This window comes from Eptatretus burgeri, chromosome 2, assembly GCF_056783735.1.
Source record: "Eptatretus burgeri isolate ZD-2024b chromosome 2, Ebu_testis_v1, whole genome shotgun sequence".
NCBI lineage: Eukaryota > Metazoa > Chordata > Myxini > Myxiniformes > Myxinidae > Eptatretus > Eptatretus burgeri.
Window position 1 is genome coordinate 28,409,152 of NC_140962.1, and position 26,917 is coordinate 28,436,068.

Below are 26,917 nucleotides of genomic sequence, written 5' to 3' on the forward strand. Positions count from 1 at the left end.
TATTTTTTGACATTTTTTGTGTCACAACCCAGAGTTTTCATCGGATCTTCGTGAAACTTGCCATGTATATGCAGAAAGCCCACGCGCAGGCAGTAACCATCTCCGATTTTGGAAATTCTTCCTAGAAAAAAAAGTTGACGTCATAATATCGCCGCGAATGGAAATCGCATATACCATTATCTCCGAAACTAGGCAAGCTGTTTGAATTTTGTTTGCAGGAATCAAGCCGGGCATTCGCACAGATAAATTTATCGCAAACCTGATACATCACAATGACGTCATATTGGTTTTTATGACATCATCATTGAGAGGACGAGGATCTTAGCTCATTTAAGCTTGTTTTAATTCGTGCTCTATCCTTTTTTTTAATTGCTGAACTTCAAGCAAGGAAGCAGCACGTACTTCGGTAAGACTCGGCCAGGGTTCGAACCACCGACGTCGCTCGAACGATTGCGCCACCGAGGGCTGCTGTTCTTCTTTAGCCCCATGATCTTGACCTTCCAGGAACCGAATAGCAGCATCACGGGTTTTGGTGGAACCAGCAGGTAGAAGATCAAATTGTCAATTCTTTCAAGAAAGCAACGAGGATCGACACGTCGTTTTGTTGAGCAAGCAAGCGCAAAACGATAAAGAGCGGGAAGGAAGGCAAAATCAAAAAAAGAACAGGAAAAACAAACAAACAAACAAACAAAGACAAATCCATATGGAGAAAGTTACCTGTGCGCTTTGGACATATCGGAACAACCCAAGACGATCGCTTCCGGCATCACATGGCGACCACACAAACCTCGAAGAACCTGAACTAGACCCGTTCGTGTGGAAATTTAGAAACAACACAAAATGTTCCTACATTGCACATGGCGAGCATCGGCCTACCATCCGGAAGGACGTGAGACGCCTAAAAACCGGACGATCTTCTAGTTGAGGCCGTGGCTCGGGCCTAGTCAAGGATCCGCACATCGCAGGGTTAGCCGAGGGACGAGCAATGAGAGAGCCGGCTGTCCACACCGACACGTTCCACCGATAACCTTAAATGACAGAAGTCGCACGGAGCACGAACTGGATCGTGTGAGAAGAAACGTTTCGGTAAATGAAAACAAATAAATGAATACCATGGGCCTAACCCTTCACTCAGATCCTCGGGACTGGCGGTGATTATGTTCGTGTTCGTGACGTGTGACCTGAATGTCCGACCTTCTGACAACGCGCATTTCGTTCGCTCTGACGTTGTTGACGATTTTTTATTTGCGTTTCCCTGATTTGGCTCGGTTTTGATCGGTGTAAACGACGGCGGCGCTGTCGCTGGCGGTGTAATTGTTCGGATTTCAACAGCGCAAGCTGAGCATGTTCTGTATCCTTCCAGTCAAGAATTTGTTCCACAGAGAAAGTTTTAATTTAAAAATTTTTAAACGAACGTTTTTAGCCATTAACACCCGTGACGTCAGGATCGCGCGTGAACTGCGGACGAACGATTTCGAGTCGAACTCGTGACGTCCTGCAGCGAATGACATCACGCGTCTCGTCTTTCGGGTTTTGTAAAAATTTATCTTGGGGTTTTATTGTTTTCCTCTTCCATGGCCTCCCGGGTCTTCCGTTTGCCTTGCTCTTCTTGTAAGTCCGCTCAGCTCGAAACGCTTTGCCTGCTCGAGTTGTGAGAGCTGCATCTGACCGCTAATTGCGTTCGGCCGCCGCGCATTTCGATTTAATCGGTATTTTCCTTCCATTTCCTGACCTTTTTTGAGGCCAGCATGAACCTTAAAGGGACACGGTGATGAAGACGAAAATGAATGGTGGTATCCATGGTTACATGTACATGTTAACCTGCGCCGATGGGACCTTGCCATTGAGTGCGACACGTGTGGACCTTGTTCAGTGTGCATGTGCTGTCTGTTTTGATTGAACCCCAACCCAACTCCCCCACACGCGTACTAATGGACGGTCCCGAAGTCAAACTCGTGTATATGACCTCGATGTGATTGACTTTAAGAAATTACACTTTCATCTCTTTTACGCTGAACGTCATGAACCATAATCTCGAGATTGCAAACACGCTTGGATAAGAGTATAATTATTGCCATTTCTCGAAGACAATATCTTTAGGTTGGTCTCTCCCGTCCTCCTCCCCGTCCTCCTCGCCGTCCTCCTCCTCCCTCCTCCCCGTCCTCCTCCTCCTCCCTCCTCTCCCATCCCACTCCCCGTCCTCCTCCGCCCTCCTCTCCCATCCCACTCCCTATCCCCATCCCACTCCCCGTCGTCCTCCCTCCTCTCCCATCCCACTCCCCGTCCTCCTCCCATCCCCGTCCCGCCCGTCCTCCTCCGCCCTCCTCTCCCATCCCACTCCCTGTCCCCATCCCACTCCCCGTCCTCCTCCTCCCTCCTCTCCCATCCCACTCCCCGTCCTCCTCCTCCCTCCTCTCCCATCCCACTCCCCGTCCTCCTCCTCCCTCCTCTCCCATCCCACTCCCCGTCCTCCTCCTCCCTCCTCTCCCATCCCACTCCCCGTCCTCCTCCTCCCTCCTCTCCCATCCCACTCCCCGTCCTCCTCCTCCCTCCTCTCCCATCCCACTCCCCGTCCCAATCCCACTCCCCGTCCCACTACCCGTCCTCCTCTCCCCATCCCACTCCCATCCCACTCTCCATCCTCCTCCTCTCCCATCCTACTTCCCATCCTCCTCCTCCCTCCTTTCTCATCCCACTCCCCATCCCACTTCCCATCCTCCTCCTCCCTCCTCTCCCATCCCTCTCCCCGTCCTCCTCCCATCCCCGTCCCGCCCGTCCTCCTCCGCCCTCCTCTCCCATCCCACTCCCTGTCCCCATCCCACTCCCTGTCCCCATCCCACTCCCCGTCCCCATCCCACTCCCCGTCCTCCTCCTCCTCCCTCCTCTCCCATCCCACTCCCTGTCCTCCTCCTCCTCCCTCCTCTCCCATCCCACTCCCCATCCTCCTCCTCCTCCCTCCTCTCCCATCCCACTCCCCGTCCTCCTCCTCCTCCTCCTCCCTCCTCTCCCATCCCACTCCCCGTCCTCCTCCTCCCTCCTCTCCCATCCCACTCCCCGTCCTCCTCCTCCCTCCTCTCCCATCCCACTCCCCGTCCCAATCCCACTCCCCGTCCCACTACCCATCCCACTCTCCATCCTCCTCCTCTCCCATCCTACTTCCCATCCTCCTCCTCCCTCCTTTCTCATCCCACTCCCCATCCCACTTCCCATCCTCCTCCTCCCTCCTCTCCCATCCCACTCCCCGTCCTCCTCCCATCCCCGTCCCGCCCGTCCTCCTCCGCCCTCCTCTCCCATCCCACTCCCTGTCCCCATCCCACTCCCCGTCCCCATCCCACTCCCCGTCCTCCTCCTCCCTCCTTTCCCATCCCACTCCCCGTCCTCCTCCTCTCCCATCCCACTCCCCGCCCTCCTCCCTCCTCTCCCATCCCACTCCCCGTCCCAATCCCACTCCCCGTCCCACTACCCGTCCTCCTCTCCCCATCCCACTCCCATCCCACTCTCCATCCTCCTCCTCTCCCATCCTACTTCCCATCCCACTCCCCGTCCTCCTCCTCCTCCCTCCTCTCCCATCCCACTCCCGTCCTCCTCCTCCTCCTCCCTCCTCTCCCATCCCACTCCCTGTCCTCCTCCTCCTCCCTCCTCTCCCATCCCACTCCCCGTCCTCCTCCTCCTCCCTCCTCTCCCATCCCACTCCCCGTCCCAATCCCACTCCCCGTCCCACTACCCGTCCTCCTCTCCCCATCCCACTCCCATCCCACTCTCCATCCTCCTCCTCTCCCATCCTACTTCCCATCCTCCTCCTCCCTCCTTTCTCATCCCACTCCCCATCCCACTTCCCATCCTCCTCCTCCCTCCTCTCCCATCCCACTCCCCGTCCTCCTCCTCCCTCCTCTCCCATCCCACTCCCCGTCCTCCTCCTCCCTCCTCCCTCCTCTCCCATCCCACTCCCCGTCCTCCTCCTCCCTCCTCTCCCATCCCACTCCCCGTCCCAATCCCACTCCCCGTCTTCCTCTCCCCATCCCACTCCCATCCCACTCTCCATCCTCCTCCTCCCTCCTCTCCCATCCTACTTCCCATCCTCCTCCTCCCTCCTCTCTCATCCCACTCCCCATCCCAATCCCACTTCCCATCCTCCTCCTCCCTCCTCCTCTCCCATCCCACTCTCCGTCCCCATCCCACTCCCCGATTTAAAAAAAAAAAAAATCTGCTCTGTCTGTCTATCTATCCATCACGCTATCCATGGTTGTGCAGAAATTCACCAAACTTATAGTTTGTGATCAACACCTGGCAACAAGGTGCAAGATCCTTTGGGGTGGGGCCAAAATGTCAAATACCCCATAAATGCAATTACAGGCACATTTTAAAACATTTTTTCAATGAAATTTTGGAAATACAATTAACATTGGGGAAGGTATGAAACATGTCACACTTTTTTGGTGGATTTGACCCCTGGTTCATGCCTGGTGTTTGCTTAATGGATTGGGTGGTGGGCTTTGCATCCTCGGGTCCTGAGTTCAAGTCCCACTCGGCTGTTGAATAAATACCAGGTGGGGTTAACTCGGCCTGTCATCCTTCTGAAGTTGGCAAAATGAGTGCCCAGCTTGCTGGTATACTGTGTCGGAGTGGCGACCAGTCCAGGATTGGGCCTAATAGCCAAGGAGACTGCTTAAGCAGCACCAACGCTCTGCACAGAGTATGGTCCCAATCTCCTCCTCCCTGGTTCATGCCCCCAAGGGGTGGTAATTGAGAGTCACAAGGGTCAAAACAGAAGATTTTTTTTTTTTTTTAAACCTCAAAATCTGATATTGGATCAATCCTGGTGGAACGTTTTGCCATCTTTCAACCTTGCGATGGCACACAACTTAGCTTGTGTTTTTTTTTTTATTTGGTTTGAGGAGCTCTTTGTCACACTTTCTCCCCTGATGAACTCCCATAACTTGCAATCCAAACTCCCCTTCATTGCCTCTTCCTTGACTCCATTCTTTCTTGACTTGTGAATTTGTCGCACCTAAGACATTTTGCTTCCCTCATATACATACTTCCATGTCATGATTCTAAACTATCAGTGATGTTATTTTCCACATGACCCCCCCCCTCCTCCCCAAGCTCTCCAATCATCTCATCGCTCCCTCCTCTTCTCCGAGGAACTTCGTCGACAGCAGGCTCAGGTGGCACGCGTAGAAAAGATTAGAGTCCGACTCAACCGTAAAGGACCTGATGGACCTGAGACGAAGACCCTGCTGATGAACCGTGGTGTATCAACACCGTATAACTGTGCCATGCGTGAGTCACCCATTGCTTGCTTTACAGCAACAAATTGCATTTCCCCATACTGATAGTCGGTGATATCGAGAATAAATTTAATTGGGACATTGGTGCTCAGTGGACTTGTGGAGTCAACATTCTGCAGACCGGTTTGTGATTCTTACTTCTTGAATCGCGCATGGCCAAGCACCCTACCCAAGAGGCATCATGCACAGCATCTGCTCAAACACTTAGTCTTGATATTAATTTGCTCAGACAAAGGAAATATAAAGATGCATAAATATAAAGGTTTCACTATCCCCCACCTCCTCCCCACTTACAACCCCAGATATTTCAGAATGGTTGTCCAAACGCTCAGTCGTAGCACTTGTGGATGATCGTCCATATCACATGCTGCGGCCACTGCATGCTGACTGTTCTCTCTCATTACTAAATTTTGTTGGAGAAAGACTGGAAGAGGTGAACAAGGTAACATGCAAAGATAATATTAATCTAGTTTTATCACAACACAGTCTAATTTCCTGGACAGTGATAACTATTGTACTAGAAATGTGGCACCTGAGGTGTCACTGAGTTTCTATTGCTTTTTATTGCAGGCTCACAGATAACCCAGCTCCACTGGGCTGTTGTAAGGGAATTCGTTTCCAATAGAGCGGATTATTTAGGGAAATAGACAGGAATATCTTTTGACTGCATAATGGCACCCGTGGAAATTTCTCTGTAATGTGAAGTGTGACTGAGTCCTTAACCCCTTTCTTCTTCTTCAAATTTGCATCTATCTCTCCTCCCAACTCCAAGTGCACATCCCTACCTCCCCTCCCCAACTCCTCGTCCGCATCCCTCCCCAACACGTCTGTTAAGACTGCTAAGATTTCTCGGTCAAATAACTTGACGAAAAGTACGAGGTGCAGTGGGACGCAAGAAGCGCGCGCGCCAGTATCAAGTCCGCTTTATTGCGCGACCAGAAGTACACTCCTGCCACCCCGAGCGGGCGAGGCATGATATACGAAAACCCAATCACGTGACACAGCACACTCCTCCCCTCGTAAAATGACCCGTCACACGATGAACGGACAATCACAACATGACCATCTGAAACCCATCAACACTCATAATCCTCCAAGTACTGCGGCCGCACCCTGACCCGCCTCGGACGGGCAGCGCCGCCAGACAGCCCAGGCTAAGACGCCTCCCGGCTCGGTCGAGGTGACACCCTCGCCGGACTCGCACTTTCCGCAACACCAGCCACCCCCGACCGCCCAGCCTGCCCGACGTCCCTGGGTAGGACGGCATCAGGCGAAGACCCCCTTGGCGTCGGCCCAACCAGCCCCGGCGATACAACGTCAGGTGCCGGCGATACTACCGGTGGGGGTCCCGCATCGTTCGGCCCGGGGAGGTGTGGGGGGGGGGGCGACGCTGAACAGCGATCATGCATTTGGTCCACGCGCCGCTTCCACACATCCCCACCATCAGTCCGCACCATGCAATTCGCCGGCCCCAGCACCACAGAGACCACCACCGGCACCCATTTGGAACCGTGGAAATAATCGCGCACCATTACCCGCTGCTCCACCTCGAAGCTGCGCAGCCGCGTCGGACCCGACATTGCCCCACTCCCCGACCCTCCAGGTCGCAGCAAATCCAGCCTGGACCGCAATGCCCGTCCATAGAGACGAATGGCAGGCGAATCGCCCGTGACAGGATGAACTGCGTTCCTGTAATGGAGCAAAAAGACATCGACCACTGTCTGCACAGGTGCAACACCCCCCCCCCCCCTGCGCAAAGCCCGCTACAACATTTTGACAAACGACTCAGCTTGGCCATTCGTCTCAGGATGATACGGTGCGGACCTTAGATGTCGAATACCATTCTGGCGCATAAACTCATCAAATACACCCGCAAGGAACTGCGGACCATTATCAGAGACCAGGATCTCCGGCAACCCTTTATTAGCAAAGATCGTCCGCAGTTTCTCTACTGTAATGTTTGCTGATGTATGCTGCATTACTACAACCTCCGGCCATTTAGAGAACGCATCGATCACAATCAAAAACATTTTGCCATTAACCGGTCCCGCAAAATCTACATGGACCCTCTGCCAAGCTCGGTCTGGCACAGGCCAGAGACCCGAAGCTCGACGCGGGTTATCAGCATGTCTGGCACGCGGCGCAACGCTTAACCAACTGCTCAATGTCTTTGTCCAACCCCGGCCACCACAACAGGCTACGAGCAAGACTCTTGGTCTTCACGATGCCAAGGTGACTGACATGCAGTTCTTCCAAACACCGCTGCCTGAACCTCGGTGGAATCACCGTCCTCATTCCCCACATTACGCACCGTTGGACCAACGACAGCTCCGATGCGCGTGACGTGAAAGGTTGAAATGCCGGTGTCGAAGGCAGATCGCTCCAATTCCCCGTAGAAATCGCCTGGACGACACGGGCAAGCACCGGATCACGAGCCGATTCCACCGTGACCTGCCTGGCCGTGACCGGCCCGCTTTGGACCTGGCCCAGCGCGAACACATCGACCCGGTCGGCCAACTCAGACGCAGCTGGACCCTCCGCACACGGCAAGCGTGAGAGCCCGTCGCAGTTAGCATGCTTCTCGGTGCTTCGGAACTGAATATCATAATCGTAAGCACCCAGAAACAGACACCACCGCTGTATTCGCGCGGCTGCTACCACCGGCACCCCGCGTTCGGGTCTCAGGATGAATTGAAGCGGTTTGTGATCCGTCTGCAAAGTGAAATGCCGCCCCAGCAGGTATTGATGAAACCTCCGCACACCCCACACGAGGCTGAGAGCCTCACGCTCAATCTGGGCATATCCGCGCTCTGCTGTGGACAGGGTCCGGGATGCAAAACAAACAGGCCGCTCGGTACCATCGTCCATCCTGTAGGAGAGCACTGCCCCGATGCCATATGCAGAGCTGTCGCATGCCAATAGGAGCGGACGCGCAGGCTCGTAGTGCACGAGGACCGTATCCTCTGTGAGCAGCCGCTTGACGGGGTCGAACGACGCCTGGTGTGCAGGCCCCCAAGCCCAGCGCTCGTCCTTCCTGAGCAACCGCGTCAACGGCACAAGTTGTGAGCTGAGCCCGCGCACGAACCTTTGGTAATACTGGGCCATACCAATGAACGAGTGCAGCTGCGTCTTGTCGCGAGGCAGTGGCATGTGCTGAATCGCCTCCACCTTCCGAGGACCTTTCAACAGCCCCTCCGGCGTGATGATGTGCCCGAGGTATTCCAAGCGCTGCTTGAAGAACGCGCACTTGTCCTTGTTCAAGCGTAGGCCGCACGCTTCTAGCTTTGTCAGCACTTGGGCAATGTTCGCAAGATGCTCGTCCGCAGTTTTCCCCGCAATGAGCACATCGTCCAGGTAGGTCTGAGCGGGCAGGCCAATGCAAACCTGATCCATGGCTTTCTGCCACAAAGCTGGGGCCGAAGCAATCCCAAAATAGAGTCCTTGACACGTGTTGATTGTCAAAAGCTCGCTACTCCCGGGATCCATCGGCAGGTGAAAATATGCATCACGCAGGTCTAGCTTCGTGAAGTATCGACTCCCCGCCAATCGCGCATATATTTCATCGATTGACGGCAACGGATATTGCTCCACGCTGAGCCCCGGGTTAACCGTGGATTTGAAGTCCCCGCACAATCGGACGTCTCCATTCCGTTTCAGCACCGTGACAACCGGGGTGGCCCAATCCGAGCACGACACCCGTTCGATCACTCCACAGGCCTCCAGCCTATCCAGTTCACCCTTGACCTTGTCCCGCAGGGCATACGGCACCGGACGCGGTTTACAAAACCGAGGAACCACCCCCTCCTTCAAGAAGAGCTTTGCCTCCATGCCCTTGAGTTTCCCAAGGTCGTCGCGAAACAACCCTTGATGTCTTTGAAGAATCTTCTCCAACTGATCCTCCCACTGTCTCGGCACGGGTTGCACAAGGTGAACTGCGGCCCAGTCTAGCCTGATGCGGGCCATCCAATCTCGGCCGAGGAGAGACGGTCCCCTCCCCCGCACGACGTACACCCGAAGCGTGGCGACCTGGCCTTGGTACCGCACAGACACGTCTGCCATCCCGACTGGCGTTATCTTCTCGCGGGTGTACGTGAACAGCGTGAGGTTTGACCTGATAAGCTTCAAGCCGTTGAGTCTACGCGCGGTCTGTTCGCCAATGAGCAACACCGCTGCTCCCGTATCGACCTGGAACGTGATCGGCGTTTTGTTCACTTCGACTTCCACCGTCATCGGGCGCGCCGTCGCCGGGCCAATCAAAAACAGGCCCATCAACGGCCGCTGGTTCCGCCCCGAGTCGCCTCGCACATCGCCGTCCATGACCTTAACGGTGGCCGGCGCCCCACGGCACACACGCGCCAAATGACCCACCTTGTGACAATTCAAACACACGTTGCCTTTACACGGGCATGCACGGCGCAGGTGTCGACCTCCACATCCCAAGCATGTCCGCGGGGTCACCCCGCCGCACGCGCGGCCGCGCGGCGACGTCCGACCCGCATCGAAGGTAGTGCGTGCGTCCCGGGGTGCTCGCGACCCCGCGCGGCCGGTGATGGCTCGAACATCCCCGCGAGTCTGCTCGACCGCTGTAGCCGTGCTGACCGCCGAGTCGAATGTAATGGCTTCACCCTTCAGCCGTAAAACCGCTGAAACCATCTTCGCATCTCGTAAACCAGCAATAAAACGATCTCCGAGCCGAGCTGGCCGTTCCCCCGCCGTGAACTTGCAGGCCACGGAAGAATGCTTAATCCGCGCCACAAAATCAGCGACGCGTTCCTCTGCTCCTTTCGAGAGGCGATCGAACTGGAATCGAGCGAGCTGTAATTACTTCTCCGGTGCCATGTGTGCTTTCATATTCTGCACAATGTCCCGAAACGACAGCTCGTCATCCCGGGGCCTGTTCGGTGCCACTAAATCACCCAGTAGCCGATAATGCTCCGGCGAAAGCGAAGCGAGCAAGATCGACTTCTGTTTGCTCTCGTCGACCACATCGTTCGCGCGGAAATAGCATCCCAATTGCTCCGAAAACAATTCGAAGTCGTCTCCGTCAAACGGGCACATGTCCGTTTTCAACCATCCTCATCAGCCAACTAGAGTGTACGAGGTGCAGTGGGACGCAAGAAGCACGCGCGCCAGCATCAACTCCGCTTTATTGCGCGACCAGTACACTCCTGCCACCCCTAGCGGGCGAGGCATGATATACGAAAACCCAATCACGTGACACAGCACAAATTATTCATTGGACAGAATAATTTTTTGGTTACATTATTTTTTTACTTCTGGTAGGTGTGCAAACCAGCCACACTGAGCTTATACACCACCCGTGAAACTTCGTGCTTACACTCACACAAGGCATTGTTGGAGCGTTCTTTTGTGTGCCTCACGTGCATGAACAGAAATTGGAAGCATTAGTAAGGAGGCCCAGATTCGGTTTTTTCAGGGAATTCAAATTCTTTTTTTTTGTTGTTATGATTTTCCTTTGACAGCAGAATAGTCACGAACTGTTGAGACTGCAAATGTTTCTCGGTAAAGTAAATCGACGGAAAGGTAATTATGCATTGACAGAATTGGCTGAGTAGTCTGTGGTTATATAATTTTTTTTTTTTTACTTCCGGAAGGTGTGCAAACCAACGACTGACCATATACACCACGTGCGCTACAAAAAATGAATGAATAAAACTCCAAATTGCATGAATATCAATATTTTTAGACCTCTGCATGCAATGTTCAGATCCAAGAGCTATTAAATCAGGTATAATTTAGCATTATACATGCTGTGGTTGAAACGTTTACCCCGTTCAGACACAATCTTTCAACTTGTGTGTGTATATATATATATATATATATATATATATATATATATATATATATATATATATATATATATATATATATATATATATATATATATATATATATACGAGTTGGCAATGGTGTTGGGAGGAATAGACAGACGAGATTATAACAGGAAGGTTGGACATCTTGTGATGTATTTGAACATGATGTAAAATAATTGGGCTGGATGGTTGATCTTTTTGGGAAACAACAAAATGGTGGTGAGCAACTACTGAACCTTAAAGTAATTGAAGGAGAAGTAGGAATCGACAGACCCAAATAGCCTTCTCCACTGGTCAAAGAATGGGGAACAAAGTTTGAAGTGGGCATTTGCATATGGAGGAGAGGTTTTGGTGTGTTTCTTGTAACGATCAGTTTCTCGTGGAAAATGGCTGGGAAACTGGAAAATAAATTGAGACGATTACAATTTGGAACTGTGCTTGAGATACAACAAATATTTCTCCTTGCTTAATTGTTGCACAAAGCATCGATAACAACAATCTCATGTCAGACGGCCCCATGAGCAAGAAAATGGAAACTGATAATTTAGTAAACTTACAACGGAAATTTAATCCATACCAGTGAAGCACAATAGCCAATATTGAACCAATGAGCTGGTTATTGTGCTATGGGGGCATGGTGTGATGCCATGGTCAAACCCTTTCCTTGGAACATGAGAGTGTAAGAAAGGTGAGACAGGTCAGTTTGTTTATATTCATAGAACTAGCTCGAAGCATTGAAGGATAATTTTGTCGAAGCTGAACCAGTCGGAGAGAGAGAGCGAGAGAGCGAGAGAGCGAGAGAACGAGAGAACGAGAACGAGAGAACGTTCAGTATTTATGTTCATATTTGGTAGGGAACATTTATGATATTTTTTTTTCTTGATTGTTTGCAGAGCGTTCGTTCGCAACAATCAAGCTTTTCTTGATTGTTGCGTTCGTGATTGTTTGCAGAGAACAAAGTTGGGAAGTTAATTGATTGAATGATGCAATTCAAAAGACCAAGCATATTATGCAATTGGTTCTCATTAACAACATTTCAGCGTGGAGGCAGTTAGATACTCTCCACCATAACAAAACGAACATGTAGAAGTGATAATGTGATTGTTCAAGTGCTGTTCCAGCGTTTATTCCAAGTGCCGTTTTGACACGAGGGATGTGCAGAACACTCAATTGCAAGTTTCCACGTCACGTCACGTCATTGCTTCATGTAATAATCGTTCAGCACATGCAACTCATGCGCCCTCAGGTTTTTAGAGGTGACATGAGGTATTCTGAACAAATTTGAGTCTTTGAGACACCAGCATGTGGGTCATCTAAAAAAAAAAAAATACTTACTGATTACAATCTTAAACAATCCATTGCAATGCCACTTCTGTCAGAAAATGAGGAAAGAAATACTGCACTGTAATTGGACACACTCAAGCAGGGTCTTCCATTAGCCATATTGCAAGGATCTTTAATTTGAGAAGAGGAACTGTTTATGACTTCAGAAGATGTAATCAAGCCACTATATCAACAAGAGACTGCCAAGAAGTGAACTTCTCAGGATAACGACTCCCACTTTAGATAATGACTCCCAGGATAACGATACTTTTGCATGACCAATCTAAGCAATCAATTTCAAACTGCCCATAGGACTGCATACTTACTCCCTGGACCTCACAGGATAAGTGTTACGCACCGGCTTGAGGAGTCTTCGTGATGCAGGAATCCATGCTTGGCATCTTGTTCAACCTCCAGAACTTGCACTGCTACACATCCAAGCATGCTTGCAGTGGTCAAATCAGCATGTCCGATGGACACAGACAGTGGGCAAATGTTCAGTGATTAATCTACGTTTCTCCTTGAAAAGCATGATGGTCATGCACGGATCTACACAAGACTCTCTGAGCGACATGCACCAGTCTGTGTCCAGGAAGTCACCAATTTTGTTTGTGGAAGTGTCATGATGTGGGGTGGTATAGCTGAAATCGTTTGCACCAACTTGATCCGTATCCATGGCAATTTGATGGCAGATCAATGCATAAATGAGATCTTACGGCAGCATGTGCTGCCTTGCCTTCAACACCATAGTCAAAGAATCATCTTTATGCACAATAATGCTCCTGCTAACAGGGTCATTCAAACAAGGAATGTTCCTATCAATGCCAGCGTGAACGTCATGACATCCTGGTTTGCATACTCGCCAGATTTTATATTCAATTGGACATTTCTGGGATATCATTGTTCATCGTGTTTGAACCTTGACAAGACCACCACAGACTCTCAATGCACTATAACAGGATCCAATTCGGGTATGGAATGCCATTCCCAAGGCTCAGATTCGAGTGCTTATATTGTCAATGCGACGCCGGTGCAATACAGTGATTGCTGCCGGAGGTGGACATACCCAGTATTGAGATTGCTACTTCCTTGTTGGATCCCTATGTGAAAACATTTGCCACAATGCAGCATTATGTCATGAGATCACAGTGAAATATACGTGTAATTATTCAGCATTTATCTCAGTCAAAGAGGTTTGCACCCCATCTGTGTCCCATGTTGTCACATAAATAAATAGCATCAGAGCCAATCACGGGTTCAGTTGTTTTTTTATGGCAGGGAGTGCAATTGTCGCAAAATATGTAACAGGGATGTTTGGACCAGGATATGTGAGAGGTGAGGGTGTCTTGTTAGAAATCTTGTTTGCTAATGCTATGCAATGATTTCAATGTTATCTTCAGCTCCATCAATGCTCATCATCATCACCACATTTCTCATTCCAACCCCTTCATTTTAACATCACTTTTCTCCCGTCCCCTCTCCCACCTATGACCACTTCTCTCCCTACCCAGGCATACTGGCGTTCGTGTGCCTTCATTTTGGGAGCTGTGCTTGAATCCGCCTTCAAAGATGAATTTGCAGTCACACTGTTGCGGGCCCCAGATGTGCCAGGTGTTTGTTGTGTGTACTCGTATATAAAGATGTGGTGGCTTGACCTTCCACTTGAACACATTGTCAGACAGTACCAGATAGATTTGTAAATGAAAAGTTTTAAATGGGAACATTATGTTAGGTTATGGGAAAATGAGAAATATAATTATTTGGTCTTTTTGTTTTTTCTTCTCACTTCCCATTGGTATTTCTATGTGCTCTTGCAGTCATATCCGGTGCTTTCTGTTATGATGTCATTTTGGATCAAAAGCTGGATAACTGGAAGCCATCTGAGGTAAGTGTTCATTTTACAGTCTTGTACTTTTTTTGGGGGGGGGGGACACAAAGTCAAGGCTCGTAGAAAAGCGAGAACACAGAACGGATCAGGATGCAACAGAACAAAAGGGAAGGGGGAAACACCAACAGCAGGGATAAAGGACAAAATAGAGAGACACTTGGACAAAATAAGGAATGTGGGAAGGAAAGTGGTTGGGGAGGATGCATGGGGTGAACAATATGGATACTTTAACTCTCAGGAAGGAAAACTGGATATTTGGAAGGAGAAGAGGTTGGGGTGGGGAGTCGTTAACAGGGGTAGAAAAGATCATGATCTGAAATGGGGGTGAACAGCTGTCTTTAAGACCTAGAGGGAAGAATGAGATTGAAGAGAATGTGGAAGTTGATTCCACAGGTGGGAAAAAGAGGAACAAATGAGTGGAGGTGAGTAGTGATCATGGATTTCGGTAGCTTCACAGGACGGGTGTTTTTTTTTTTTGTATACCTTGTCGAGGCTCGTATGAGAGCTAACACACAACACATAGCAAAGGGGGGGGGCATGAGACAAGAGGGTCGGGAGAAGGGAGAACAAAATGGTGGGGAAGAGACATTAGGAGATCTGTGGAAGGGAGAGGGGTGGGGTGGGGAACACTGGGTATACAAGATGGACATTACAGGGACTTTCAGGAAGGAAAGCAGAGAATTTGAAGGAGGTGGGTTTGGGGTGGATTAATGGGGGTAAACAAGATCGAGGATTTGGATGGTGGACGATAAGAGGTGGTGATGAACAGCTGTTTTGAAAGCCTGCAGGGAAGAATGGAATTGAACAGAGTGAGGGAGTTTATTCCAAAGGCGGGGAAAAAGAGGAATGAAAGAGCGAAGGTGGGCAGTGATTCATGATTATGGTAGTTTTACCAGAAGGGGGTTGTTTGCAGACCTTGAGCGCCCTGCAGAAATATGGTGGGGACAAATCGCAGACACAGCAGGGGGGGGCAAGATGGGAGAGGAGACAGTAGAAGACAGGGGTGCAAGATAGGAGAGGAGACAGTAGAAGACCTGCCTGCGGTGAGAGAGTGAGAGGCCCAAAGACTCAGCCTCATCGTGGGAGATGCCAATGATCCGAAATGCCTTGGTTTCTACAGCGTGAAGCCGAGAAAGGTGAGAGACAGGAGCACCAGCCCAGAGGGGAGAGCAGTACTCCATCAGGCTGCGGACAAAAGCTTTGTAACTGGTCAGGAACTCAGGTGGGCCGAGGAAGGACTTTGCATGACGGAGGATTCCCAGTCGGCGACGAGCTTTGGAGGCCAGGTTGAAAATGTGGCTTTCCCAGGAAATATCATGCCAGATAGTGAGACCCAGAAGCTTGAATGAAAGGTCTTCTTCCAGAGGATTGTTCAGAAAGTAGATTGGGGGGGGGGTTCCAAATGGTTCTTTCGGAGAGACATAATGAGAGTGAGATTTGTCTGGATTGAAAGACATGTTCCACGTGTTGGACCAGCTTGTGATTTTACTCAGATCTACAGTGAGCGAAGAAGCAGCTGCTTGCCCGTCTGAAGGATGACAGATGGTACGGTAGAGGGTGGAGTCATCAGCAAAGAGATAAAGAGGATTTTCCAGAGCGTTGGAGAGATCATTGATGAAAACCAGAAAAAGAACAGGGTCCAGAACGCTTCCTTGAGGAACTCCAGCCTGGACAGGAAGAGGGGATGAAAGAACTCCATTTCAGGCCACATGTTGACTGCGACAGGAGAGGAAGTCTGCGAGCCATGAGTGGAGATGGCCTTGGAGACCATAGGAAGAGAGTTTGGTTAGCAGGGCAGGGTGCCAGACCGTGTCAAAAGCACGCGATATGTCTCAGGATATGACTCCGATTTCATGTCCGGCATTGAGGACCTCCATCCATTGTTGGGAGAGCAGAAGCAGCATATCCAGGGTAGAGTGACTTGGTCTGAAACTGGGGTAGAGTGTTGATGGTTGATCACGTGTGCCGTGCAGAAACCTTGAGGGGACAAAGTGAGCAGAGGATGAAAGACGAGAAAGGAGGCAGTAGAAGACAGAAAGACTACCGACCTGACTGCCATGAGAAAGTGATAGGCCCATTGACTCAGCTTCACCGGAGAATCCAATGATCTTGGAGGCCTTCATTGCCACAGCATCAAATTGAGCAAGATGTGAGGCAGGGAAGCCAGCCCAGAGGGGAGAGCAGTACTCCATCAAGCTGCGGATGAAGGCCTTTGTAGGTGGATAGGAATTCATGTGTGCCAAAGAAGGACTTCGTATGATGGAAGATGCCCAGGCAGCTTTGGAGGCTAACTTTGAAATGTGGTTTGCCCAAGAAAGATCATGGCTGATAGTGAGACCCAGGAGTTTGAATGACTGAACTTCCTCCAGAAGATTGTAAAGAACATACCTAGGCAGGTTTGCCAAACAGTCCTTTCGGGAGAGATAGTGAGTGTGAGATTTGTCAGAATTGAAATACATATTGCAAGTGCTTGACCAGCTTGTGATTTTTTTTGTTTTGTTTTGTCAAGCTCTGAAGAGGGATGGCTGCAGCCTTTCTGGCTGAAGGATGAGGGATGTCATAGCAGAAGGTGGAGTCATCAGAAAATAGATAGAGGATTTTCCAGAGTCAGAGGAATCAGTCAGATCATTGATGAAGATCAAGAACCGGACTGGGCCCAGAACACCGCCTTGGGGCACTCCAGCCTTGACGGAGAGGCGATAAAAGGATTCATCCAATGCAACTGATATTAATTCAACCTGGGGATTCCTCCACAGAAAACTGCTCTCTCCTATCCTCTTCAATTATTTTACCCATCCTGCCACTCATGGTTATCTGCATCCTGTGGTGAGGCAGGTGCTTTAAAACAACCTTCATTCTCCTCCTGGAAGGAAAATCCAACCGAAGGCAACCTCAGAGCATTCCACAAAGCCCGCAACAAGTGTGTCTACTCTCAGGAGAAACAGAAAACATCTGTCCAATCTCAAGAATGAGCTTTCAAACTCGTTTCCCTCCTCTAAAAACTGGTGGTGCCTTGTCAAGTTGGTCTCCAGTGTATGGTGTAAAAACTTATCCGTGATAGATTCAACTCTTTAGATGAACCTGCAACAGAAAAAATAAAAATAAAAAAATAAAAAATAAAAAAAAACAGGCAGCACATTGCCTTTAGCACAATTTACAATGCAAATACAGTCTGACTTTTGGTGGACCCCTGCTAGTATATATATATATATATATATATATATATATATATATATATATATATATATATATATATATATATATATATATATATATATATATATATATATATATATATATATATACATATATACATATATATATATATATATATATATACATATACATATATATATATATATACATACTAGCAGGGATACCCGTGCTCCGCACAGGAATCCCGTGGATGACGGCGGGTCTGAAGGAGTATATGTCACAGTTGATTGTAAAATTGTAGAGGCTGCCACCATTATTATTATTTTTTTTTTTTCATCACCACTATAATATTATATTTTCCCCGCCATGTTTTATATGCAGAAGACTCGAGTTCAAAAATGTTAAGATTTATTGCCGCATCAGATAAAAAAAACCATAATGCCTCAACAATGTGAGGCTGGTTTCATGTCATCATTTGCGACTTAATTAATTCTCATTCTCGAGCAAATTCTGTTGGTCCCATGTCAATCGGCTGAACTTGAAAAATTAACGTTGCGCATTCAGGTGATGACGTCATAATTCGGAAACTGGGAAGTCGGAGGTCATTGTCTTCAATTGACTGTAGCATTATTTTTTCATTCCATTGCAAATGGTGTTGGCCCCATGTCAATCGGCTGAACTTGAAAAATTAACGTTACGAAATCAGGTGATGTCATAATTCGGAAACCGGAAGTTGGAAGTACAATTCTTTTACATCGGGACACTCCCGGCTACATGTTCTGTCAGCATGTGAAGTTTGGTGAGGATCAGTGCAGTACTTTTCACGTGCATTGGTCACAGAGAAACACACACAGACACACTTTCAACTATATATATATATATATATATATATATATATATATATATATATATATATATATATATATATATATATAATATTGTTGCGGGCCGCTATCGCAGAGGAAACCACGAGTGAGGGACTTTCTCGGTTTCCTCTCCGGACTCACCGGAATCGCAGGTCATCGACACGAATAATTTGGTGTCGCGGCGGATCGCTAAACGACCACAAACATCAATAATTCGAACACATGAATTCGGGTCCTCCTTTTTACAAACCGTTTACCTCGGTCCACGTGAACTCCTTACTGGGGAACGTGCCCTTGGTACGTATTTGTGTTAACCCGATTATCTACCGGATCAGGTGCAGCTGAACGGAACTGCCAAGTACATACCGGCTACAAAAAAAATATTTGGGGAATAACGTCCTGGCGAAGCTGGGGTGCGAGCCATGCTGGACCAATGAAGGAAAAGACGAAAACGAGCTGGGAACCTTTCTTAACAGTACATTTATTTTAAACCAGAATGCGAGGAAAGTTATGTGGCAGGGTAAATGAGGTTTATTGCAATGTACAGCAGGGAAAGCAAGGAATTTGTGTGATGCGACAAAAGGAGACACAGAACAGTTATGCCATTCAATCTTATGCAGTCTTAACTTACGCATTGTGTCTCTCTCACTCTCACCCTCACACACACACCCCGAGGAAAATTAGAGATAGCCCAGAAAGCAAGAAGTAGATGAGGGTAAATGACCTCTCAATACCTGGCACGGTCGGCAGAACGCTTCAAAAAGGAGGTGGGAGGAATACTGGGTGTGTCCAAAGTGTGAGATGCGAGTGTCATGCAATGTGGGGGGGCGGTGTGGTGTGCGAGGAAAAATGTGAGGTGAAGTCACTTCGGTTCGCTCCTTTAGTTCCTGCCCTTAAGAGAACAGTTTAGCTTTGCCTGCGTTGATGCTCTTTTGTGCGTCCTCAATGGACGAGAGAGAGATGGCAGAAAAAGATGCCTGAGAAGAAAGTCCCTATCCCATCCATGTAAGAATCTGTATGTGTAGGTGTCTGTAACCTAAGGAGGGTCACTTGCAATGGAGCAGCCCTGCCTCATGGCAGCAGTGTGGAAGATGAAATCATGCTCCCCTATTGGGCCATAGCGGTTTTAGCCACGACCCACCAGGCCTTGAAGGCAAAAAATGGGTCAGTTGCTCGCTGACCTCGTTATGCGTCGGAACTCCAAGTTTAATATGGGGCTGTGGTTTTCGGACACGCTGTCCAGCCCCGAACGTATGCTGGTTTTCATTCCATCGTGGAATGGCAGAGAAATCCCTGCGCTACCTGTGGGTCCCTTCTCGAGCTGCAGCGCACGTTCACGCCTCATGTTATGCCTCGAAATAGCCCGACCCACATCTCCTCTGGGTCCCTTGAGGCTACGGTGTGGATTTGACGACCATGGGGCCGTTGTGGCGGTTGTAGAGCAGGGCGCTCTTGTGACATTCACAGTGAGAGATGGTGGCCATGTAGCGTTTGTAGCGAATGATGATTGTCACGTGGCATCTGTAGCGAGAGGTGCTTTCCACGTGGCGTGCGTACCGAGATTGATGAATACAGGTCACGTGTCAACGTGAGTTGTGGGGTTATCTTTGTCACTTGTATGAAGCAGTTGTGGTAAGCGTGGTATGGTTTGATGAGAAAAATGAAGGCCTGAGATGAAATGGCGGTTGGGAATTGGCAGGCAGTTTGAATGAAAATTGGTGCGCAAATGCCCGAGAGCCGCGGACGCTCGCAGTCCGAGCACATGGGATGCACTCACAGCATGAACGTACTGGAGACGCTCGCCCACCGTGTGTTTGCTTATTTCCTAATGGTTGGCGTGCGTGCTTGCATGTTTCGTGTAAAAGAAAGAGGTGTAGCAAAGAAAAAGTAAAGGTTAAGAACATATAAGAGACCTGACGACAAGAGTCCCACACAACGCATCTTTCATCTTTTATCCACGAGACATACAAAAGGGACGAACGAAGACATATACTATTGAAATAACTGTCTTGGGATCACTGTATGTTGTGTGCCATGCCTTGGAGGCATGCAGTTTTACAGAACCACAACAATACGTATGGGCAGGAATTGGTGGTGGGGGGGGGGTTGTGAAAAACAGCTACATGAAATGGTATAAATAAGCCTTCAAGTACTTCTTAAAAGATATGTGTCGTTATAAACTCACAAGTATATGGCCAGATTAATTAATTGGAGCAGAAAAGGAAGTACAGGAAAGACAAGCAGAAGGAATTACCAGGCAGATTGACTTCGTGTTTCAGACTGAAAAATAAGTGTTTTTTTGTTTTTTGAAGTGAGGAGGAGAATAACATAAAGTTGAGGAGGCTGAAAAGAAGTGGAATATAGAGTAGAGATATAATTATCGGAGTAGAGATATAATTTGCACACTGGCTATCCCAAGACTAGGCCTGAGCGACACGAACACATATTCCACATCACAGCACAACAAGGTACGATTTCGGAAAATTGGACGAAAAAAAACAAACAGCAACACGGTCTAAAATAAAACAGAAAGACACGACCAGAAAACTTAGCTTTGAAGAAGTGGAAGGATCAACTGCTGATCCAACCTATACATACAGCCTTTTCTTTCCTTTGTTGCTCCTATTCATCAGCTCGCTCTCTCCTTTTTATCAAAATTGCTTAAAAAAATTCTGCTTTTTAAACTTCAATCCTTTTACGTACTCTTTCCGAACAAAAGCGCCTATCTTTAATGGACGTGGGGTGTTCGCATTTTTCCACATTGTTTTATTGATTCTTCTTGCCATTTTATTCCCCTCATATCTACCCAAGGCCCAGTTCCAAGCTCTAACTCGCAGAGCGTTTGCCCTCCTCGGCAAGAACCTCCCTTATGAACACCTGTCTCTCCATCCCAACCTAGCATTGCAAATGTTTCAAGAAAACAGGTTGGTATCCAAACCTGTATTGTTGCGTTGCTCTGTTTTTACACTCTGCTAGTCCTAAAGAACCAGGCTCATCATAGTTTGAGCACCGGCTCTGAGTCTGGGAGGTCGGTGGTTCAAACCCCAGCAGAGTCAAACCAAAGACTTTCAAAATGGTACGTGCTGCTTCCTTGCTTGATGCTCAGCATTGAAAAGGATAGAGCACAGGCAAGCAATGCTGAGAAGGCAATGGCAAATCACCCAGTATAAACCTTTCCAAAAAACTGCTTTGGCAGCTCCGACGCTCTGTAAAGAGTATGGTACATCTTAGTCCCAAATTGCTGAATACCACTTATTTTTTTCACCCCTCAGGTGCCTTCTTTTTGTTTACAATTTATTCCCTTTTTTTTAGCTCAGGTGTAAAAGACGAAGAGCACAGTTGTCCCTTTTCATAGACAAACATATATATATATATATATATATATATATATATATATATATATATATATATATATATATATATATATATATATATATATATATATATATATATATATATATATATATGTATATATATATATATGTATATATATATATATATATATATATATATATATATATATATATATATATATATATTAGCAGCGTATGCATACACACGCTCACCTGCATTTTTTTCATATATCTTCATTTATGGATGTTGTCAGCCGATTGTGATTTTTTTTTTCCCGATGCACCGGCTTCGATGTCCCTCGGCACAAAATTTCAGCTTTCTACGTCACTCGGAAGGTACCGATCTTTAATACCAGTCGGTCGGTCAGTGGTTAGAAAGAGCTTTATATATTAGATTGAGAGAGAATGTTAGAATGAGAATGAAATTTTTTTTCATTTTCTTGTATGATCTATGGTTTCAGGTATAAACAAGAGCAAATAGAAGAGATTGCTTCACAACAAGAAGAGGTCACAGTGTACAGGTATATTGTCTGTCCATGCATTTACATGCTGATGCACATTTGTGTTCTTTGCATCCATATTCACAATAGATGTAATCCCTCTCTCCTCAATACCTCACCACATTTCCTTTCCAGACTGGGGGATTTTGTTGATCTATCGGAGGGGCCTCTTATTCCATATTCTAGCCTCTGCTTTCAGTTTGCTATCACTGCTGCACATCCTTTGAAAGGCAAAGATTCAGCCTCGGAGGCCTTGAGCGACACCTCAGAGACCTCAGCTTTCCCTGCAGGATATGATTTTCATCGCTTCCAGGGCTTATCTCTTCCTGTCTATCAAAGAGTAAGTTTCTTGTTCAGAACAGATTAGGTGACAGATGTGCATCAACTGCAATGATCACTTTCCAAGTTTTCCTTCATCTTGAGCTTATGGAGGAGCATTTGCATAAATCACATACAGGATGACATTAGGAGACATCAGTGTACTTCACATGAATTCCAATAACATTTGATGACAATAGATAAACACACATGGTATATAAGATTTGAACCTGTGTTCCGAGCATCATGAGCCAGGAATTCAGATGGGAACACGAAGCAGACCAACCCATGTTCGTCTCATCTACATCTACTAATTTGAGTCGATGTGACAATGGAATTTGCAATTTATTGTACCCTGTGGTGCATTTGGACAGCTTATAGATGTTGAGACCTTCCCTTTCTCGGTCATTGCCAATGGGTAGCAATTGATTGAGGAGGGGAAAGTGGTAAATGTAGTCTCGAGTAAAAATGATCCAAAGCCATCCTTCATCTACCTTATCTTCTCACTTAGGCACACCATGTGATCTGGCACAAGCTGGTAAAGAGGGCGACACGCCTGGTGAGTATTCCACTGGAGGCATGGCACAAGGAAGTTTTTATTTATCAAGTGTAAATTCAAAGTTTTGTTTTTGTCTAATGTATGACTATTCCTTCAGATTTTATGCTTTGAAGATAAAGACTTTCCTTTCCCCAATTTTTCACCGTTAGATGTTCTTTAGGTCTCAGTTGGCTCCATTGGTTGAGAAGTTTTCAGCCAAGTCTTTCACAAACCAGCTGGCCAGGCCTGACGCTCGACTGAGTAGTCAGGGTAGGGATTTGGAATTTGTTCAGTGTCAGCAACAGCTCGCCTATTCTTTGTGAAGGACACCGTGGGATCTTTAACGTTCACCAAGTAATGCTGGCAGATGGGATGCCAGTTTGACGTCATCTGAGGGACGGCACACACATTGATGAATCACCCTGCCTGTGAAACACTAGGGTGACAGCTTATAGCTGGGTTGAGATTAAAACCCAGGCTAGACAACTTAAGAGGAGAGTGTGTGGACTGCTCATTAATTTTGTTTTTTGGTGGGGTGGGGTGGGGGGGGGTTAAAGAATGGCTTCAATTTTTTGGGAGAAATGGATAAAATGGACAATGTGCTTAATGTCCATTTTCAGATTGTTTTGCATCTGCTGGAAAAAAAAAAAACCTGCTAGCTCGTTTGCTTAAGCCTGGTGTTGGCTTAACAGTTAAGGTGGCGAGCTTTAGATCTTAGGGTCTTGAGTTTGAGCCCCCTGTCTTGTCGTTAAATAACACCAGGTGGGTTGACCTCAGCCAGTCATCCTTCCAAGGTCAGGAAAATGAGTACCAGTTTGCATCAGCGGTACAGCTACGCTCCCAGCAATAATGTAACCAGCAGCCATAGGCTGCATACGAAGTAGTAACTTGAGGGGGAGCACTCGGTAGAATGCAAAACCTCCGCCACCAATACTGCTAGGTCACTCAAGTGAACCTGATATCCTATTCATTCAATTTGACATCAACAGTTCTCACAGAGTTATAGTTTGCAACTTTCCCTATTACATACTCAATTCATTCATCATAACTAGATTCCTAGAGACAGAAATTGATTATACATAGGTATATCCACCTGAAGTTCCAAAATCAGCCGCAATTATAATTTTGGCATTTTTGTTGGAAATCACTTAAAACATGTAGAAATGCAAAAAAAAAAAAAAAAAATTTTTCAAAGAAAATCGAAATTTTTTTGAAAAAAAAAGTACAATTTTCCAAGTTTTTTTTTTCTCCAACATTTTTTTTTTTGGTTGGAAATCACTTAATATGTAGAAATGCAAAAACAAAAATTCAAATATTTTTTCAAAATGGCCACCATATTAGACTTTGGACCAAGTCCAAAATCTCATGGCATGATCCTTGGACCATACCTAATCCCCCACTAAGTTTCGTCGAAATCCATCCAGGAGTTTTTCCATAATACCGTTCACAAACAAACAAACAGAAAGGGGTGAAAACAGTAACCTCCGTCCATCTTCGATGGCGGAGGTTAACTCGAGGGGGATCACTCGGTAGAGTGCAAAACCTCCACCGCCAATACTGCTAGGTCACTCAAGTGAACCTGATATCTTATTCAATTTGACGTCAACTGTTACAGTGCTCACAGAGTTATAGTTTGCAACTTTCCCTTTTAATTTTAACTTTTACATATTCAATTCATTCGTCATAACTAGATTCCTTGAGACAGAAATTGATTTTATGTGGGTATATCCACCTGAAGTTCCAAAATCAGCTGCAATTATAATTTTTGCATGTTTTTTTGTTGGAAATCACTTATAACATGTAGAAATGCAAAAAAAAAAAAAAATCGAAATTTTGTTGAAAAAAAATTTGCAATTTTTTGTTCTCTAACAATTTTTTTTGGGGGGGGGGGTTGGAAATCACTTAAAACATGTAGAAATGCAAAAAAAAATTCAAATACTTTTTCAAATTGGCCGCCATAGCAGCCATATTGGATTTTGGACCAAGTCCAAAATCTAATGGCATGATCCTTGGACCAGACCTAACCCCCCCCCACCAAGTTTCGTCGAAATCCGTCAGAGTTTTTTCCGTAATACTGTTCACAAACAAACAGAAAGGGGTGAAAACAGTAACCTCCATCCATCTTCGACGGCGGAGGTTAATAATAACACTTGGTTGCTCTTCAGCCAACTTGTTGCAACCATATCTGTGTGAAGTGAACACTTAAATTCCATTCTCTTCCTGTGCACCAGCATTTCTTCAGGTCAGAGGGCCATTACTCAGCATGTACCAAGTTGAATGTCTCAACACCTTTTGTTTTCAAGTGGATACTTTTCAAATCATTTTAATCTGTTTTTAGTTTTGTAGAATGTATTTCCTGACATTAGCATACAATTTAATAACGCCTTGATGGTACAATCTAAAAAAGTCCCAAACTAGTCTGAATACAAGTTTGTTCCCCCCTCCCTTTCAAGTGCATCGTAAGTCATGCATTTTGTGCATCCTTCTTCCACTGGGTATTGTCAATCATAAAATGCAAGTTTGATCGGTGCCCATGATCACTCACCTCGGCCTTTAACAGCACTAAACGCCCTGTAAGACAGTAGTTATTCTTTGGCTTAAAACATTCCAGTCCTTGATTTTAGGTTGTTCGTAGATTTTCTTATTTGGCTGTTTATTTTCAGAATAGTTCCACTTTAGCTGTGTGGTTCTCATTAAGGTTTGTGCATCATTTCTCTCTGTTGATAGTTGTCCAGCAACGATGTTATTGCTCTGCGACCTGCGTATAACAATATCTCATTGAACAATGTCTGGTGTTTTTGTTTCTGGCAGGTGTTGGAATCAAGTGGGAATTCAGACCAGGAAACTCAACCTCAGTCATCCGATTCTCCCAGCACCCCTGTTTTACCCTCCCCTCCCTGAATTTATTTCCTACTCCAATAAACAGTTTGTACAAGATAACTTGTTGGGGCTTTTTACGTGCAAAAAATCACCATCATATTTGTATGTACTAGTACGTGCCCGTAAAAAAAAAAATTATATATATATATTGAAACCGCGAGCAACAAACAACAACCAACCACACAGGCCATTTCTTCGCTCTCGCGTGCCCGGACGTGCGTGACCTGGAAGTTCGCATATTATTCGCAGTTACAATGATTCACAATTTACGTTTTAATGGCCAATTATTCAATTAGCGCCAATGTATTTTGCCTTTTCGCAATGTCATCGCAAGGAAAAACAAAAAGAGAAGAGAAGAGAAAAAAAAAAAATTACTTCCTGGTTCGGAGCATACCAGCACTCTGTTACCGAAATTTATGCACCGTCTAATATGAAAACGATCATAACTTGGGGCATTGTGTTTATCTATAAATACGCATAAGAAATCGAGAAATTATTAGAATACACGAAGTCATCACTCTCTGGAAGTCCGTACGTTGTAACCCGTAATGGGGAACGTGGCTGAGCTTCCCTTTCCCATCGGCCACGCAACATGTCTTGTCATTGGTTGGTAAATAAATGACCATAACTTGGGAAGCACTTGTCCGATGAATATCAAACCTTGAAAAGACACATCCTCACAGCAATATACCTGGCAAGTTTCAATTAGATCGGACCAGTGGTTGTCGAGAAACAGCGGTGACAGACAGACAGACAGACACACACACACTGCTGGAATTATAGATAGATGGCAAACCGTGGTGTCTGTCCATGTGTTCATCTGTCTCCTGTTTACGGAGGCCACTTCCCGTGGTGTGTTTGAAAAACTGCTGATTTGTTCTTGCACTTTTCTTGATGCATTGTAGTCAGTCACTTTATTGTTCCTTCCAGTAACCTTCAAAATCAACATGAACATCTGGATTGAAGTAGA

General features: G+C 46.9%; 2 protein-coding genes across 6 annotated transcripts in view; one reads left to right on the plus strand and one right to left on the minus strand.

The window, feature by feature from the left end:
* Positions 1-1,250, minus strand: part of LOC147031680 (uncharacterized) — a 53,830-nt gene extending 52,580 nt beyond the window's left edge. Inside the window, exon 1 of one of the 3 annotated variants that reach the window (XM_085851969.1) lies at positions 718-1,250. In XM_085851969.1, coding sequence (XP_085708095.1) covers positions 718-767 — 50 coding nt within the window. In that variant the 5' untranslated portion in view covers positions 768-1,250. The remainder of the gene's footprint in view (positions 1-717) is intronic. The other 2 variants (XM_085851976.1, XM_085851980.1) reach the window with 2 other exon arrangements.
* Positions 1,068-26,007, plus strand: MRPL39 (mitochondrial ribosomal protein L39). Of its 3 annotated transcripts, none has more exons than XM_085852611.1 (10): positions 1,068-1,086; positions 5,107-5,283; positions 5,594-5,733; positions 13,960-14,059; positions 14,266-14,333; positions 21,170-21,282; positions 22,173-22,232; positions 22,347-22,551; positions 23,041-23,088; positions 25,879-26,007. In XM_085852611.1, the coding sequence occupies exons 2-10, from the start codon at positions 5,244-5,246 to the stop codon at positions 25,966-25,968; spliced, it is 864 nt and encodes a 287-aa protein (XP_085708737.1). In that variant the 5' UTR covers positions 1,068-1,086; positions 5,107-5,243; the 3' UTR covers positions 25,969-26,007. The 3 variants fall into 3 exon arrangements, with proteins under 3 accessions (XP_085708737.1, XP_085708730.1, XP_085708721.1); XM_085852604.1 differs by lacking the exon at positions 1,068-1,086 and adding an exon at positions 1,434-1,530; XM_085852595.1 differs by lacking the exon at positions 1,068-1,086 and adding an exon at positions 1,439-1,611.
* The last annotated feature ends 910 nt before the right edge of the window (positions 26,008-26,917 follow it).